This window comes from Nerophis lumbriciformis, linkage group LG13 (genome assembly GCF_033978685.3).
Source record: "Nerophis lumbriciformis linkage group LG13, RoL_Nlum_v2.1, whole genome shotgun sequence".
In the NCBI taxonomy this organism is placed as follows: domain Eukaryota; kingdom Metazoa; phylum Chordata; class Actinopteri; order Syngnathiformes; family Syngnathidae; genus Nerophis; species Nerophis lumbriciformis.
The window spans coordinates 25,727,434-25,743,861 of record NC_084560.2 but is presented as its reverse complement, the minus strand read 5'-3'; the positions used below and the strand labels follow the sequence as shown (position 1 = coordinate 25,743,861).

The 16,428-nt window shown below is 39.7% G+C and overlaps 1 protein-coding gene across 4 annotated transcripts in view; it reads left to right on the top strand.

Annotated features, from left to right (window-relative positions):
• The window catches only part of mid1 (midline 1), a 111,230-nt gene extending 98,507 nt beyond the window's left edge, over nt 1-12,723 (top strand). For all 4 annotated transcript variants that reach the window (XM_061971425.2, XM_061971424.2, XM_061971422.2 and 1 more), the window contains exons 7-10: nt 2,400-2,543; nt 7,590-7,751; nt 7,812-8,019; nt 12,070-12,723. In XM_061971425.2, coding sequence (XP_061827409.2) covers nt 2,400-2,543; nt 7,590-7,751; nt 7,812-8,019; nt 12,070-12,418 — 863 coding nt within the window. In that variant the 3' untranslated portion in view covers nt 12,419-12,723. The remainder of the gene's footprint in view (nt 1-2,399; nt 2,544-7,589; nt 7,752-7,811; nt 8,020-12,069) is intronic.
• Nucleotides 12,724-16,428: the final 3,705 nt, after the last annotated feature.

Sequence of the window (16,428 nt, the reverse complement as noted above, 5' to 3'; positions counted from 1 at the left end):
GTGAGAAACAGGTAAACGCTGGGGGGAGTGAGAAAAAAAAAATCAGTCTAAGCCTGGGCCTCTGGAGAGGGGGTCCAGACTGAGGCCAAGGAAGAAAAAAAACCTCAGAGCCATGGCACACATAAGCATGTGTGTAAGAGGGAAACATCAAAGAACACAAAGGACAATAAAGTCATTAAAAGAGCAGAGCTGATGCAACCAGCTGCCACTCCAGCAGTGCCACATTGACACGCAGCTACAAAAGTAAAACAGCGACGACAAAAAAAATACAAAATCAACCAATAACATACATTGCGCAAACAAGATTGCACCATGCACAGACAAGAAACCAAACAAAAACATAATTTCAACACCCACACACACTGTGGTGGCCTCTGCGGTGTTCCACGCCATCGTCTGCTGGGGTGAGGGGAGCATGGCCAGAGACAGGAGCAGACCCAACAAAGCAACCAAGAGAGCCTACTCCACCCTCGCCGCCCACTAACTCTAGGCCAGTGTCCAGTCCGCATGGATGAACGAGGATGCGTCCAAGGAGACTGAGGCGTCCGATACACGCTCATTCAGCCAAGACACTGTGAAGCCCGTCCTTCGAGCTGGCCTCACGTTGAACGTGACATTTACGTGTCCTGTGATTGTATACTCATTGGGACTGTTAACGGATGAATCTGAGAACACATACAGTTGATAGACAGTTGCGATAGCCAATCAGATCACAAGTTGTTGACAGTAGCCTATCCAAGTAGCCTAATGTTAACGAGATTGTGATTGGATACTCACTTGTCATTCCAAAGTGAGTATCCAATCACAAGTTTCAATTTAGCAGGAAGCAGGAAGTATTGCACCATAGCCATACCAGAGAAGGAGAAATAAACATTGATTAGGTGGCAGATATATATTTGCAAGGCCAATTTCAAGAAGGATATTTAAAGACAAACTACACCTTGTGAGACGATGTCGGCCAACCCCGGAAGCTAGATCGGCTGTTCTGGTGATGAAATGGGGAAATGCACACCATTTCCACTCGAATAAGCCGACGATGAGGGGTACCACTGGCTTATACGGCGTTGAATAGTAAGTTCAAATATGAAATTTTTTCATTTTTAATTTGATTTTTGCAATTTAAATTTTGACAGTACCACATAAGATATGTTTTCATTTCTGCTGCGTTTTAATTGATTTTTTAATGCGCCGGAAAATAACCTGTTTTGTACACTGCTGATGTGTTTCAATGCGAGGTAGTGCGTAAATGTGTTCCTGTATAGTATTTCTCCAGCAATGGTCATGTGGTGACATCAAAGATAATAATAATAATAATAATAATAATACATTTTAGTTATAAGGCGCCTTTCTGGGCACTCAAGGACACCGTACAAAATCACAACAATAAAATCAAATTGGATAATAAAAAAAAACCCAACAACAACAACAACAAAGGGAAAAGAAAAGATGATTACAATGAATAAGCAGTCAGGAATAGGTGTGTTTTGAGTCTTGATTTGAAGAGGGATATGTATTCTAAGTTGCGAAGGTCTGGTGGTAAAGAGTTCCAAAGGTGTGGGGCAGAGCGGCTGAAAGCTCGGGCACCCATGGTGGACAGTTCAAATAAAGGGACAGTGAGATGGATGGATGAAGAAGATCTTAGGGAACGTGAGGGCGTGGCGACATGGATCAGGTCAGAGAGCTATTATGGAGAGAGGTTATGGATGGCTTTGAAAGTGAGGAGAATTATTTTAAAGTGGATGCAATGTTTGATGGGTATCCAGTGGAGTTGATGGTATTTTGAGGGGTGAGCCTAGGTGGGAAACGCACGGCCCGCCACTGATTGAGTGTAACATATACAGTGCTTTCAAAGGGTTGATGAATCTGTAATCCACCAACTTCCCCACTCGGTAGCGCACCCAATTTTGCATCAATCCCCCATGGTAGCGCAGCTCATTGAAAATCATGTATTTCTACCTCAAAGTCAGCTGGGATAGGTTCCATTTTACCAATGACCCTGAAATGGATTAGCACTAGCAACAGACTGCTTTTTGTTGCACAGCAACAAAGGAATAAATCTTCCATAAGACGTCTGAACGGATATATTGTGACAGTTTACAAGTTTTACTCAACCCCTCCACTTTAGTAGAGGTTGAAAAATAGGTCATAATTGTAAATATGTAAATGTAAAATGTGTTTATGTGTCTGTGTTGAATTTACGGGATTGAAAACTGCATCTGAATTACACTTGTTAGCTGCTTAAAAAGAACACAAAAGACTTGATGCTAATAAGCACCACTAATCCCTGTGACTAATTGTTTTTTGTTTGCTATTTTTACCCTCGGAGCAAAGCCAGCTCATCTTTGATGCTAATCTCTCAACAACATTTGTTTTGTTTTGTTTTTGTTTTCCGGCTACAGCGCCAAATCCACCGGTAATCCGAGAGGAATTATGCACGGCTTCATACGACACCATCACAGTTCACTGGACGTCAGATGATGAGTTCTCCGTCGTGTCCTATGAACTTCAGTACGCCATCTTCACCAGTCACTGCAATGTCGTCAGTAAGTCTGCTGTTGTGTTATTTCCCGGTGCCTCCACCAAGTGCAAAAGCGTAATGGAAAGACATATTGTTTTATTGATATACATTTTGTTTGTTAAAGGGAATACACAAAAAAAAAACACACCACCCTTGGAGTGGAACTGTGCAAAAACCGTTGACTGTTTAAGCCGTACTCAGCGATCACATACACTATATTGCCAAAAGTATTTTGCCACCCATCCAAAAGATCAGAATCAGGTGTCCTAACCACTTGGCCCGGCCACAGGTTTATAAAATCTAGCACTTAGGCATGGAGACTGTTTCTACAAACGTTTGTGAAAGAATGGGCCGCGCTCAGGGGCTTAGTAGTTTCCAGCGTGGAACTGTCATAGGATGCCACCTGTGCAACAAATCCAGTCGTGAAATTTCCTCGCTCCTAAATATTCCAAAGTGAACTGTCGGCTTTATTATAAGAACATGGAAGAGTTTGGGAACAACAGCAACTCAGCGGTAGGCCACGTTAACTGACAGAGAGGGGTCAGCGGATGCTAAAGCGCATAGTGCAAAGAGGTCGCCGACTTTCTGCACAGTCAGTTTCTACAGAGCTCCAAACTTCATGTGACCTTCCAATTAGCCCACGTACAGTACACAGAGAGCTTCATGGAAGGGTTTCCATGGGTGAGCAGCTGTTTCTAAGCCATACATCACCAAGTCCAATGCAAAGCGTGGGATGTGTAAAGCACGTCGCCACTGGACTCTAGAGCAGTGGAGACGCGTTCTCTGGAGTGATGAATCACGCTTTTCCATCTGGCAATCTGATGGACGAGTCTGGGTTTGGAGGTTGCCAGGAGAACGGTACATTTCGGACTGCATTGTTCCGAGTGTGAAATTTGGTGGAGGAGGAATTATGGTGTGGGGTTGTCTTTCAGGAGTTGGGCTTGGCCCCTTAGTTCCAGTGAAAGGAACTTTGAATGCTCCAGGATACCAAAACATTTTGGACAAGTCCATGCTCCCAACCTTGTGGGAACAATTTGAAGCTGGCCCCTTCCTCTTCCAACATGACTGTGTACAAAACTTGACCTCAGCATGGAGAGAATAATCAACATACTCAACAATGTCCCGACCACATGATTTCACAGACAAGGACTATGAGAGTTTTTTTGGGGCTGAAAACAAGACAGAGACTCAGCGGTACCCTCCTGAAGTACTAGAGACATTGATGTGGGAGCCAAGTAGCTTTCTGGTCTTTTTCTCCCAGTAAGGTCAAGAGTCAAACGCTCCTCCATCAAACCAGTGACGGCGTCTGGAATCTGCTTTCTGAAGGGTCGGCTTTGGCTGGTAGCTGTGTGACTGTGAAGGCACAGCTACATTCACCAAGACCGCCACTTCCTGTCCTTTGTTCAGTGAGATCTCCGCTGCCAGCTACCCGCCCAGCCCGGCCGCCGCCTCTCGCAACTGGAGTGGGTCTACCGCAGGTGCCACCTGCAACTCCAGTGGGTCTGCTGCATTCACCACCCGCAACTCCAGTGGGTCTGCCGTAGTTGCCGTCATCCTCTCCAGTGGATCTGCCGCAGACGCTGCCTGACAGTCCGGATGTTTTTTAAGGGGTTTTATAGGCAGAATAGAGTTGCTTCCATAGGCTCCAGTGTAAGCGGACTTTTGATCACATTTATTTATTATTTAGAATGCATTAAAAAAAGAAAAAAAAAAGATTCTTGTCTTACATAAAGATTGTGAATGATAAGCAAAATTTCCCCAAAAAGTGCAGTTCCCCTTTAAAAACAAATACAATTAGCCTAGGACTGAATCTCAAGCAGAAAAAAATGGAAAACAAATACATTAAGATGACGTTTTATTTCACTTTTATTAGAATATATTAGAATTAGAATTGTCATAATCTGAGATGACACTTTGGATTGTATTCTTTGTTTTCCTGTATATAATTTCATGTCCTGAAGCTTTTGTTTTGGTAGTATTTCCTGTTTGGTATCATTGTTTTGTAGCAACTTTACTTTGCCTGCCAGCACACCTGTTCCTCATTGTCAATTAATTTAATGTGTTCCACCTTGTTCCCTCCTTCAGTGCTGGTTCATTATCTAGCGTATTCCACAGTGTTTTGTGGATTCCTGATTTCCTACTCGACCCGTGTTATGTTGCTTCTGCCTGGTACTTAATTAAATCATCTTCTGCCTGCACGTCGCTTGCCTTCTCTGCATCTTGGGAGCAACATATTATTACATTATTATTACATTATTATAAAACTCCTTCGCAATTACATTATTATTACATATGTTTTGTATTATTATTGCATTATTACATTATTAATACTTTATTAATAACCTATTTTTACAACTCCTGCATTAGTATTGTTTTATTATTACATTGATAATGCAATAATAATATAAAAATATGTAATAATAATGGAATAATGTATCAAACATCATTCCATTATTATTCCATTATTATTACATATGTTATATAATTATTGCATCATTACATTATTATTACTTTATTAATAACCTGTTTTTACAACTCTTGCATTAAGACATTATTATTACTTTATTAAAACGTTGATACATCATTCAATTATTATCCCATTATTATTACATTAACACATCATTACTATATTATCGCATTATGATATTATTATTACAACTTCTGCATTATTACGATAATATTGCATGCCCGCCAACAGCCGACATGCGGCATTGTTACATTAAACAAAAGAGTTAAACCTTATGATTTAAGCGGTATGTTTTGTTTTTACTTCTATACAGCACTCGTTGAAATCCAATTTTTTTATTTTTTTTTTTATTTGGTAAGTTGTCTCTCCCCCCCAAAAAACTACCTATATTATATTTATGAAGCGCATTTATATATATAAAAAAAATAACAGCATCATATACTTGTCTTTCACAACAATCACTAATAAATTATTGTCTTATTTTTGATTGGTTAGGTAAAATATTAATAGGGATGCATGTGGTTTAAGTGAGGAACCAAATGTGGTCCCTTGCTTTTCTACTTGCAAGATCCATTCATCTACTGCCTCATTCTTGACAGATTGCCAATTGCAGAAACTGACACCACCACATTGCGGTTGAAGAGTCAAATACAAATACAGCTCCACCCTCCACGCCCCTTCCCCCGATTTTTGTTATTAGTACAATCTTATATGCTCTATATTGTGTACTATTATAGTTTTATTTTGATTTTTTTTCAGCCATCTATCTTTATAATCTTTCTTTATAATACATTTTTTTAAAGCCAGGTTTGCTTGGCTTGTGTTTCTGTAGCGTTATAGGTTTGATCGATATATCGCATGGTATTTCTTTGTGTCTTGCATTTGGACCCACTAGCCCCCTCTGAAGAAAGCAGTGCAAAACCAATGAGGCGTTTATGCTGGACAATATGAGAGGAATTTGAGTGGGGACTTTAAGTTGGAGCTTTGGAGGCTTTTTACCACAATACTTACAAAACCCAAAACCAGTGAAGTTGGCACATTGTGTAAATCGTAAATAAAAACAGAATACAATGATTTGCAAATCCCTTTCAACCTATATTCAAATGAATAGGCAGCAAAGACAAGATACTTAACGTTCGAACTGGAAAACGTTGTTATTTTTTGCAAATGTTACCTCATTTGGAATTTCATGCCTGCAACATGTTTCAAAAAAGCTGGCACAAGTGGCAAAAAAGACTGAGAAAGTTGAGGAATGCTCATCAAACACTTATTTGGAACATCCCACAGGTTAACGGGATAATTGGGAACAGGTGGGTGCCATGATTGGGTATAAAAGCAGCTTCCATGAAATGATCAATCATTCACAAACAAGGATGGGGCGAGGATCACCACTTTGTGAACAAATTTGTGAACAAATTGTTTATGAACAACATTTCTCAACCAGTATTGCAAGGAATTTAGGGATTTCTACGGTCCGTAATATCATTAAATGATTCAGAGAATCTGGAGAAATCACTGCACGTAAGCAGCAAGGCTGAAAACCAACATTGAATGCCCGTGACCTTCGATCCCTCAGGCGGTACTGCATCAAAAAGCGACATCAGTGTGTAAAGGATATCACCACATGGGCTCAGGAACACTTCAGAAAACCACTGTCAGTGACTACAGTTCGTCACTACATCTGTAAGTGCAAGTTAAAACTCTACTATGCAAAGCGAAAAACATTTATTAACAACACCCAGAAACGCTTCCCGCTTCGCTGAAACCGAGCTCATCTAAGATGCAGTGATGCAAAGTGGAAAATTGTTCTGTGGTCTGACGAGTCCACATTTCAAATTGTTTTTGGAAACTGTGGACGTCATGTTCTCCGGAACAAAGAGGAAAATAACCATCTGGATTTGTAATAGGCGCAAAGTCCAAAAGCCAGCATCTGTGATGGTATGGGGGTGTATTAATGCCCAAGGCGTGGGTAACTTACACATCTGTGAAGGCCCCATTAATGCTGAAAGGTACATACAGGTTTTGAAGCAACAGATGTTGCTATCCAAGCAATGTTATCATGGACGCCCCTGCTTATTTCAGCAAGACGATGCCAAGCCACGCGTTACAACAGCTTCATAGTAAAAGAGTGTGGGTACTAGACTGGCCTGCCTGTAGTCCAGGTACCACAATGGACACCCCAGATGGTTGAACAACTTAAGCTGTACATCGAGGAAGAATGGGAAACAGTTCCACATGAAAAGCTTCAAAAATTGGTCTCCTCAGTTCCCAATCATTTACTGAGTGTTGTTAAAAGGAAAGGCCATGTAACACAGTGGTAAAAATGTCCCTGTGCCAACTTCTTTGCAATGTGTTGCTGCCATTAAATTCTAAGTTAATGATTATTTGCGAGAAAAAAAAAATTAGTTTCTCAGTTCCAACATTAAATATCTTGTCTTTGCAGTCTATTCAATTGAATATAAGTTGAAAAGAATTTGCAAATCTTTGTATTCTGTTTTTATTTACGATTTACATTACGTGACAACTTCACTGGTTTGGGGTTTTGTATGTTATGCTCAAATCTTGTTTTCATTGTCAGTCACCTTCTATGTTTCTGTGCTGCAGGTTTGTGTAATTCCGCTGACAGCTGGATGATCGTGCCGAACATCAAACAAAACAACTACACAGTCCACGGCCTCCAGTGCGGTACCAAGTATGCCTTCATCGTAAAAGCCATCAACCAGGCCGGTAGCCGTAGCAGTGAACCAGGGAAACTCAAGACCAACAGTATGTCTTTAAGTACACAATACACATTTCTATAAAGCTAATTACTGGTTTTGTCTTAAGGTCAACCTTTCAAACTGGATCCAAAGTCCGCTCATCGGAAGTTAAAGGTTTCCCATGACAATCTGACGGTGGAGAGGGATGAGACGTCGTCAAAGAAGAGCCACAGTCAAGACCGATTTACCAGCAACAGCAGCTACGGCGTCACGGGGAACGTTTATATCGACAGCGGACGCCATTACTGGGAGGCTCTGATAGGAGGAAGCACATGGTGAATACACTTCTGTTTCTAGTGTTAGTCTGATGGGAAATTCCAGATCACTTTGCAACAAAGCCACTACTCCTGTATATATTGTTTTGATTAACTTGGTCCAACCAAGTTGACTCTGTTTGCTCCCGTATTAACCAAGGAGGCTCAGGGTCCACGGTGTAGCAAGAATTATCACGATGTTGTTATATAAGGCAAACATTGAATCTGTCATCCGTTACGGCATCTCCACATAGTTTGGAAATCTGTCTGTCAAACTCAAAACCCAACTTCAAAACCTTATCAAGAGGGCTGGTAAAATAATTGGCATGCAGCCCCCTTGTTCCTCTCAAGAAATATTCGACAAGACCATGAGGAAGCAGGGTCTTAAAATCACCCGTGACCATACTTGCCAACCCTCCCGGATTTTCCGGGAGACTCCCGAAATTCAGCGCCTCTCCCGAAAACCTCCCGGGACAAATTTTCTCCCGAAAATCTCCCGAAATTCAGGCGGACCTGAGTCCGCTAACCCACAATATAAACAGCGTACCTGCCCAATCACGTTATAACTGTAGAATGATGGAGGGCGAGTTCTTGGTTTCTTATGTGGGTTTATTGTTAGGCAGTTTCATTAACGTCCTCCCAACACCCAACAATAACAGTCACGTTGTTGTCTACCGTAAAGCAGTTTGTCTGCCGTAAACAGCAATGTTGTGACACTCTTAAACATGACAATACTGCCATCTAGTGCATTTGATGAAAGCACTTTTGTGCGTGCCACACAGCAATGCATCATCAGAGAGGGTGTTCAGCATGGTTCGAAAAATAGTGACAGAGAATAGAACAAGGATGGACAATTCAGCCCTTAACTCAACAATGAGTAGATGAGTGTTATGTGTGTGTGTGTATATGTGTAAATGAATGAACACTGAAATTCAAGTATTTATTTTTTCATATATATATATATATATATATATATATATATATATATATATATATATATATATATATATATATATATATATATATATATATATATATATAATAAAGTAAATATGCATTTATAGCTAGAATTCACTGAAAGTCAAGTATTTCTTATATATATATATATATGAAATACTTGACTTAGTATTTCGTCAAGTATTTCTTATATATATATATATATATATATATATATATATATATATATATAATAAAATAAATATATATTTATAGCTAGAATTCACTGAAAGTGAAGTATTTCTTATATATATATGTGTGTATGTATATATATATATATATATATATATATATATATATATATATATATATATATATATATCCATCCATCCATATATATATATATATATATATATATATATATATATATATATATATATATATGAAATACTTGACTTGGTGAATTCTAGCGTAAATATACTCCTCCCCTCTTAACCACACCCCCAACCACGCCCCCCCCACCCCCCACGCGCCCCCCGCCTCCCGAAATCGGAGTTCTCAAGGTTGGCAAGTATGCCCTTGACCCACACCACATACGTCATAGGGAAATTGTGTTGATGCCAAATGGTAAATGGTACAGAACAGCAACATACAAACACAACACGTATAGGTTTTCCTTTGTCCCACTGGCAATCAAAGCACTTAACAACAGACAACTACTGTGATAACCAGATGCAATAAAAAGGAGTGCGATATTGGGATAGCTAACTGATATACCTGCGCACTGTTCACTGTTGTTACTGTATTGTTGGATGAACTGTATGTAGCGGGGAGTGTATATTGTAGCGTCCCGGAAGAGTTAGTGCTGCAAGAGGTTCTGGGTATTTGTTCTGTTGTGTTTATATAGTGTTTCGGTGCGGATGTTCTCCCGAAATGTGTTTGTCATTCTTGTTTGATGTGGGTTCACAGTGTGGCGCATGTTTGTAACAGTGTTAAGGTTGTTTATACGGCCACCCTCAGTGTGACCTGTATGGCTGTTGACCAAGTATGGATTGCATTCACTTGTGTGTGTGAAAAGCCGTAGATATTATGTGAATGGGCCGGCACGCAAAGGCAGTGCCTTAAAGGTTTATTGGCGCTCTGTACTTCGCCCTACGTCCGTGTACCACTCCGTACAGCGGCGTTTTAAAAAGTCATAAATTTTACTTTTTGAAACCGATACCAATAATTTCCAATATTACATTTTAAAGCATTTATCGGCGTATAATATCGGCAGTCCGATATTATCGGACATCTCTAATTATTATTATTATTATTATTATAATCCTATAAAGTAGTACACCATAGTAGCTCTCATAGGTTGTGTTTCCCGATATGAAAATGTACTCACATGTTAATGTGCAATTTAATTTGTTTGGCGCCTCTCTGTTTGAGTGCCAACCTCACTGGTAGGAATGTGAACGATTCAATAACTTACAATTCAATTCGATTCCGGTTTGTCGGTTGACGATTCAATTTAGAATCGATTCAACACGATTCCTGACTCAAACCAATTCTCGCAATATATTACCGTTATTTGGAATTTAAATTATAGGGATGTCCAACATAACAAATTAACTAATGTGATTAATCACAAAAAAAATATTGCAACAATAATGTATATACACAGATTTATTTTGACGCTACATGCGCTTTTACTTTAACCATAGATGGTTACCTGAAAGGCTCGGGTTGTACGGTCAGTGGTCAGATCAATGCCTACACCAGTGCGAAGATGAGTGAGGAGACTGTGCCTGGTGTGCTCACTGGCAAATTTCACTTCAAAATAAACCCTGACTGGTCTTTGGATAAAATTGTTGGCAATTTTGAGTAAATAAATGAAATGCATTTAAGGAAAACATTTAAAAAAATGTCCCTCGATGACATTCTGACAACAAAATTGCATTTCTGTCCAAATACTGGGATCTGTTTTCCGTACATTTAGACCATGCAAGCAAGTAATAACCTGTGATTAATAATGATTAATGCACATTTAAAATTGTGAATAATCAGATTTCTTTTAAATAATCAATTGACAACACTAACATATTTTTTTTTAAATTACTATTCAAAACAGGTTAAATGGTTACAAAAACTCCTCTTGACTGCTGATGTATGAGGTATACGCACAGCAAGTAAGTGCGGAGATGGTCTAAAAAACGTGTTTTTAAAAACCCATTCTTCTAAATTTCAAATTTATTCAGAACTGCAATATGAATCATAATTTGGATGTGTTGAAAAATTGTATATATATATATATATATATATATATATATATATATATACACTGTATACTTAATTTCACCTCGGGGATGAATAAAATATTTCTGATTCTGATATATACAGTACAGGCCAAAAGTTTGGACACACCTTCTCATTCAATGTGTTTTCTTTATTTTCATGACTATTTTCATTGTTGATTGTCACTGAAGGCATCAAAACTATGAATGAACACATGTGGAGTTATGTACTTCACAAAACAAGGTGAAATAACTGAAAACATGTTTTATATTCTAGTTTCTTCAAAATAGCCACCCTTTGCTCTGATTACTTTTTCGCACACTCTTGGCATTCTCTCGATGATTATTTGCCGTTATTTATACTTTCTGAATAAATTACTTGATAATGTTCATCAGTCAACTCATTGGTGTTAATTTTCAATCCATCAAGATAAAAAATATTATATCAAAATCAAATTACAGGATGTTATTTATGTACGGGAGTTTGATCATTTTCCTAGACTGATGTACTAACATCATGTGGTTTATTTTGTACATATTTAGCATCATCTACAAAGATACAAATAATTGCTATTGCGACATCTAGTGGACACATTTAGAACAGCTGTTTCTTTCATTCAAAAATTCCAGGTTAATTTTTATACTCAGCAAACTCATCCCGCGTGTCGGACAAAATCTGTTCAAGGGCCTGATCCGGCACTCGGGCCGTACGTTTGACACCCCTGGAATAAAGGATACCATGACTGATGCGTTCAATGGCGCAAGGAAAAACTGCCCAAATCGAGTCAAGCACTGTAAACCTGTAAGTGTCATCCAGTAAAAAACTATTCATGCCATTGTCTTTTTTTCCTTGGAGGTTTGCCGTGGGCATCGCCTACAAATCGGCACCGAAACACGAATGGGCGGGCAAGAACTCCGCCTCCTGGGTACTGTCCCGCTGTAACAACTCATGGGTGGCCCGTCACAACGGCAAGGAGACCCCCGTGGAGCCCTCGCCCCACCTGCGGCGTCTCGGCGTGCTGTTGGACTACGACTCTGGCTTCCTGTCTTTCTACGACGCCGTGGGCTCCCAGCACTTGTACACGTTTGACATCGCCTTTGCACAGCCCGTCTGCCCCGTGTTCAACGTGTGGAACCGATGTGTCACCATCCTCACTGGGCTGCCCATCCCGGATCACCTTGAGGGGACAGAGTCCAACAACTGACAGGACCACAATGTTGCAAACCTTTTCGGGGGGAATCGAACTCAAACGTTGCATTATTTCCAAGCGTTTTACTTTGCACATGTATGTTGTACATTATTCCGCTGGATCATTTCAAGGGATTATGACATTTCTTAAAAAAAAATTTGAATTTCTGCTGTGTTGTACATTTCATTTGTGCATTTTTTTTATCCATGTATGTGCTGTTTTTGGAACGCTATGTGATAAATGTATATTTTTGATATGTGTGTTGCACTTTGGGAAGACACAAGGAGTGTCACAATAAAAAGTATAATAAAGCCGCTTGAAAAAGATAATTTAATTTTTCACTTACTTTTTTTTAAACTGGTTTGTTCAGGTTTCAAAACACATTTTTCAGCAAAGAACAAGCGGTGGGCCTTTAGGGCCAGCAAGGCCTTCTCTGCTAACCATCATAATTAAAGATAAAAGTGATTTTTTATTTATCCTCCCTAAATATCTAAAAGTATTCATATTCTCTTCATGGCATATTATACTCCTTCTAGTGCTGTTGTTTTTAGGTTAGAGTTTTTATCCAATCAGAAGTCAGCTAGCTTATGTTGCCATGCTGTGCGAAATCTGCCCGGGGCCTTCAGAATCAACAATGCGGGCACATACAATTGATAGATAATTGCGATAGCCAAACAAATCACGAGTTGTTGAACGTGACATTTACGCCTCCTGTGATTGGATACTCACTGGTTTGAGTCGTGGCGGTGCTATGCAGTTAAGCAGAGCCACACCCGGGACCGGTAGCGGATTAATTACTTTTCAGAGATACTGTATATAAAAGTATTGATCATATTCTCTTCATGTCAAGCTCCATCCAGTGTTGCTTGTTTTTTTACATTCGAGCTTTTATCCAATCAGAAGTCAGCTTGCTTGTTGCCAGAGCTTTATGAATTCAGCCGTAGCCTTCTGAATCAACACAGTGTAAACGAACAGAACACATACAGTTGATAGACAGTTGCGATAGCCAATCGGATCACAAGTCGTTGGTAGCCTGACGTTAACGAGACTGTGATTAGATACTCACTTCTCACTCCAAATCCAATCACAGGTTGCAATTTACTGAAGCAGCGTAGTCATACCGGGCTAGCAGAGAAATCACCAATACTCACTTTTTTAACCCACAAAGAAAGAGAAGTAAACGTTGATTGGGTGGCAGATACATATTTTAAGACCATTTTCAAGAAGGATATTTAAAGAGAAACTACATCTTGTGAGATGACGCCAGCCAACCGTAGAAGCTAGCTCCGCTGTCCCGGCGATGAAATGGGGAAATGCCCGCCGTTTACACGAGAATCAACCGACTACGAGCGGTACCACTGGCTTATACGGCGCTGAATGGGTGCTACAAATTGTGAGTTCAAATATATTATTTCTTTATTTTTTCACGTTTAATGTTTTTTACAATTTTAATTTTGACAGTACCACATAAGATATGTTTCAAATGCTGATGCGTGTTTATTGATTTTTAAATGTGCCAGAAAATAACCCGTTTTGTACACTGTTGATGTGTTTCAACGCCGGGTAGGACGTAAATGTGTTTCTGTATAGTATTTCTCCAGCAATGGTCATGTGGTGACATCAATTATGGTATTTTGAGAGGTAATCATTGAAGTCGGACATCACTGAAGGCCTAGGTGGGAAACGCACGGACCGCCACTGCAAATAACTAATCAAAAATAAATAAATTATGAATTCATATTAATATTAATTATATTACTAATTTTCATACTCGTGTACAAAAAAGGTTGATCACTGTCGTAAGTAGGGATACCGGATTTGATACTTTGATAGTACCTGATATGCATGTGACGTCGTGTCGGGTTACAGACTCAGCACTTGGTGGGCAAACAGGCATATTCCTGGTGGATTGGGCTTAAACATTTTGGGGGGAATTTTGCCTATCATTCACAATCCTTATGTAAGAAAAGAACGCATATGTTTTTTTTTTAATGCATTATAAATTGTAATGCGAGCAAAAGTCCGCTTACAACGGAGTCTCTGGAGGTTGCACTAGTCTGTAAACATCCATCCATCCATTTTCTACCGCTTATTCCCTTCGGGGTGGCGGGGGGCGCTGGAGCCTATCTCAGCTACAATCGGGCGGAAGGCGGAGTACACCCTGGACAAGTCGCCCCCTCAGAATCAGAATCAGAATCAGCTTTATTGTCATTACGCAAGGTAACGAGATTGAGGCCATTCCATACAGTGCGATGTGTGCATGCTAGAAAAACAATGTGCAAATATATAAAAATATAAAAAATGTAGAAGTGCAATGAATATGGTGTGAAATATATATACATATATACATCGCAGGGCCAGCACAGATAGACAGACAACATTCACACTCACATTCACACACTAGGGCCAATTTAGTGTTGCCAATCAACCTATCCCCAGGTGCATGTCTTTGGAGGTGGGAGGAAGCCGGAGTACCCAGAGGGAACCCACGCAGTCACGGGGAGAACATGCAAACTCCACACAGAAAGATCCCGAGCCTGGGATTGAACCCGACTACTCAGCACCTTCGTATTGTGAGGCAGATGCACTAACCCCTCCTCCACCGTGCTGCCCTCTGTAAACAAAGCCCTTAAAAAAATCATCCAAACACCTCCATCAAGGTTTTATATACATGCTGTAAGTATATACAGTCGTGGTCAAAAGTTTACATACACTTGTAAAGAACATACTGTCAAACAGAACTTTCTTCCAGAAGGTCTTTTCTTTGACCATGTGATGTCAGATGAAACAAAAATGTAGCTGTTTGGCCACAATACCCAGCAATATGTTTGGAGGAGAAAAGGTGAGGCCTTCAATCCCAGGAACACCATACCTACCATCAAGAATGGTGGTGGTAGTATTATGCTCTGGGCCTGCTTTGCTGCCAATGGGACTGGTGCTTTACAGAGAGTAAATGGAACAATGAAAAAGGAGGATTACCTCCAAATTATTCAGGACAACCTAAAATCATCATTCTCCGGGGTGATGATTTTAGGGCGCAGTCGGGTGTTCCAACAGGACGATGAATCCAAACACACGTCAAAAGTGGTAAAGGAATGGCTAAATCAGGCTAGAATTAAGGTTTTAGAATGGCCTTCCCAAAGTCCTGACTTAAACTTGTGGACAATGCTGAAGAAACAAGTCCACGTCAGAAAACCAACAAATTTAGCTGAACTACTCTTATTTTGTCAAGAGGAGTGGTCAAAAACTCAACCAGAAGCTTGTGGATGGCTACCAAAAGTGCCTTATTGCAGTGAAACTTGCCAAGGGACATGTAACCAAATATTAACATTGCTGTATGTATACTTTTGACCCAGCAGATTTGGTCACATTATAGTAGACCCATAATAAATTAATACAAGAACCAAACTTCATGAATGATTTTTGTGAGCAACAAGTATCATTTTATTATTTTACTAACATTCAATTTTTTTATTTGAATTACAATTTTTGATGCGTTCTGGTGGCTGTGGGCATTTTTTTTCCCAATAATGTTCGTTTTAAATAACTTCTTGCAATGTGCATTTTCTTTAAAGTTCATTTTTGAAGGTTCCATTGTCCTGTTGTACACACGTATCTCATTAATGTGACAGTTATACACGCCTGCTTGCCATTTAATAAAGTCAGGATCTCTCATTAAAGCTTAAACAAACATTTGTTGCGTGTGTGTGTGTGTGTGTGTGTGTGTGTGTGTGTGTGTGTGTGTGTGTGTTTTCAAGGACATGTGAGCCAACATGTAGCTTGTGACGTGATGTGCTCTGACATTGCCTTTTTGTGCTGGTGTAACGCTCCTTGAACTCTGCACAATGTCTCCTTTTAAACTCAAACAGACAAGAGCAAAACACTAAATAAATTGAACTATCCGTAACCTCCTCCCTGGGGAGACCCCCTGCAGAAACATGGCTGTCGCTGCATCACATGCTTTAAGATGTATCAACAAATACTACAGGCCGTTAACTAAAACTCACAAGTTGGGACTATTTTTG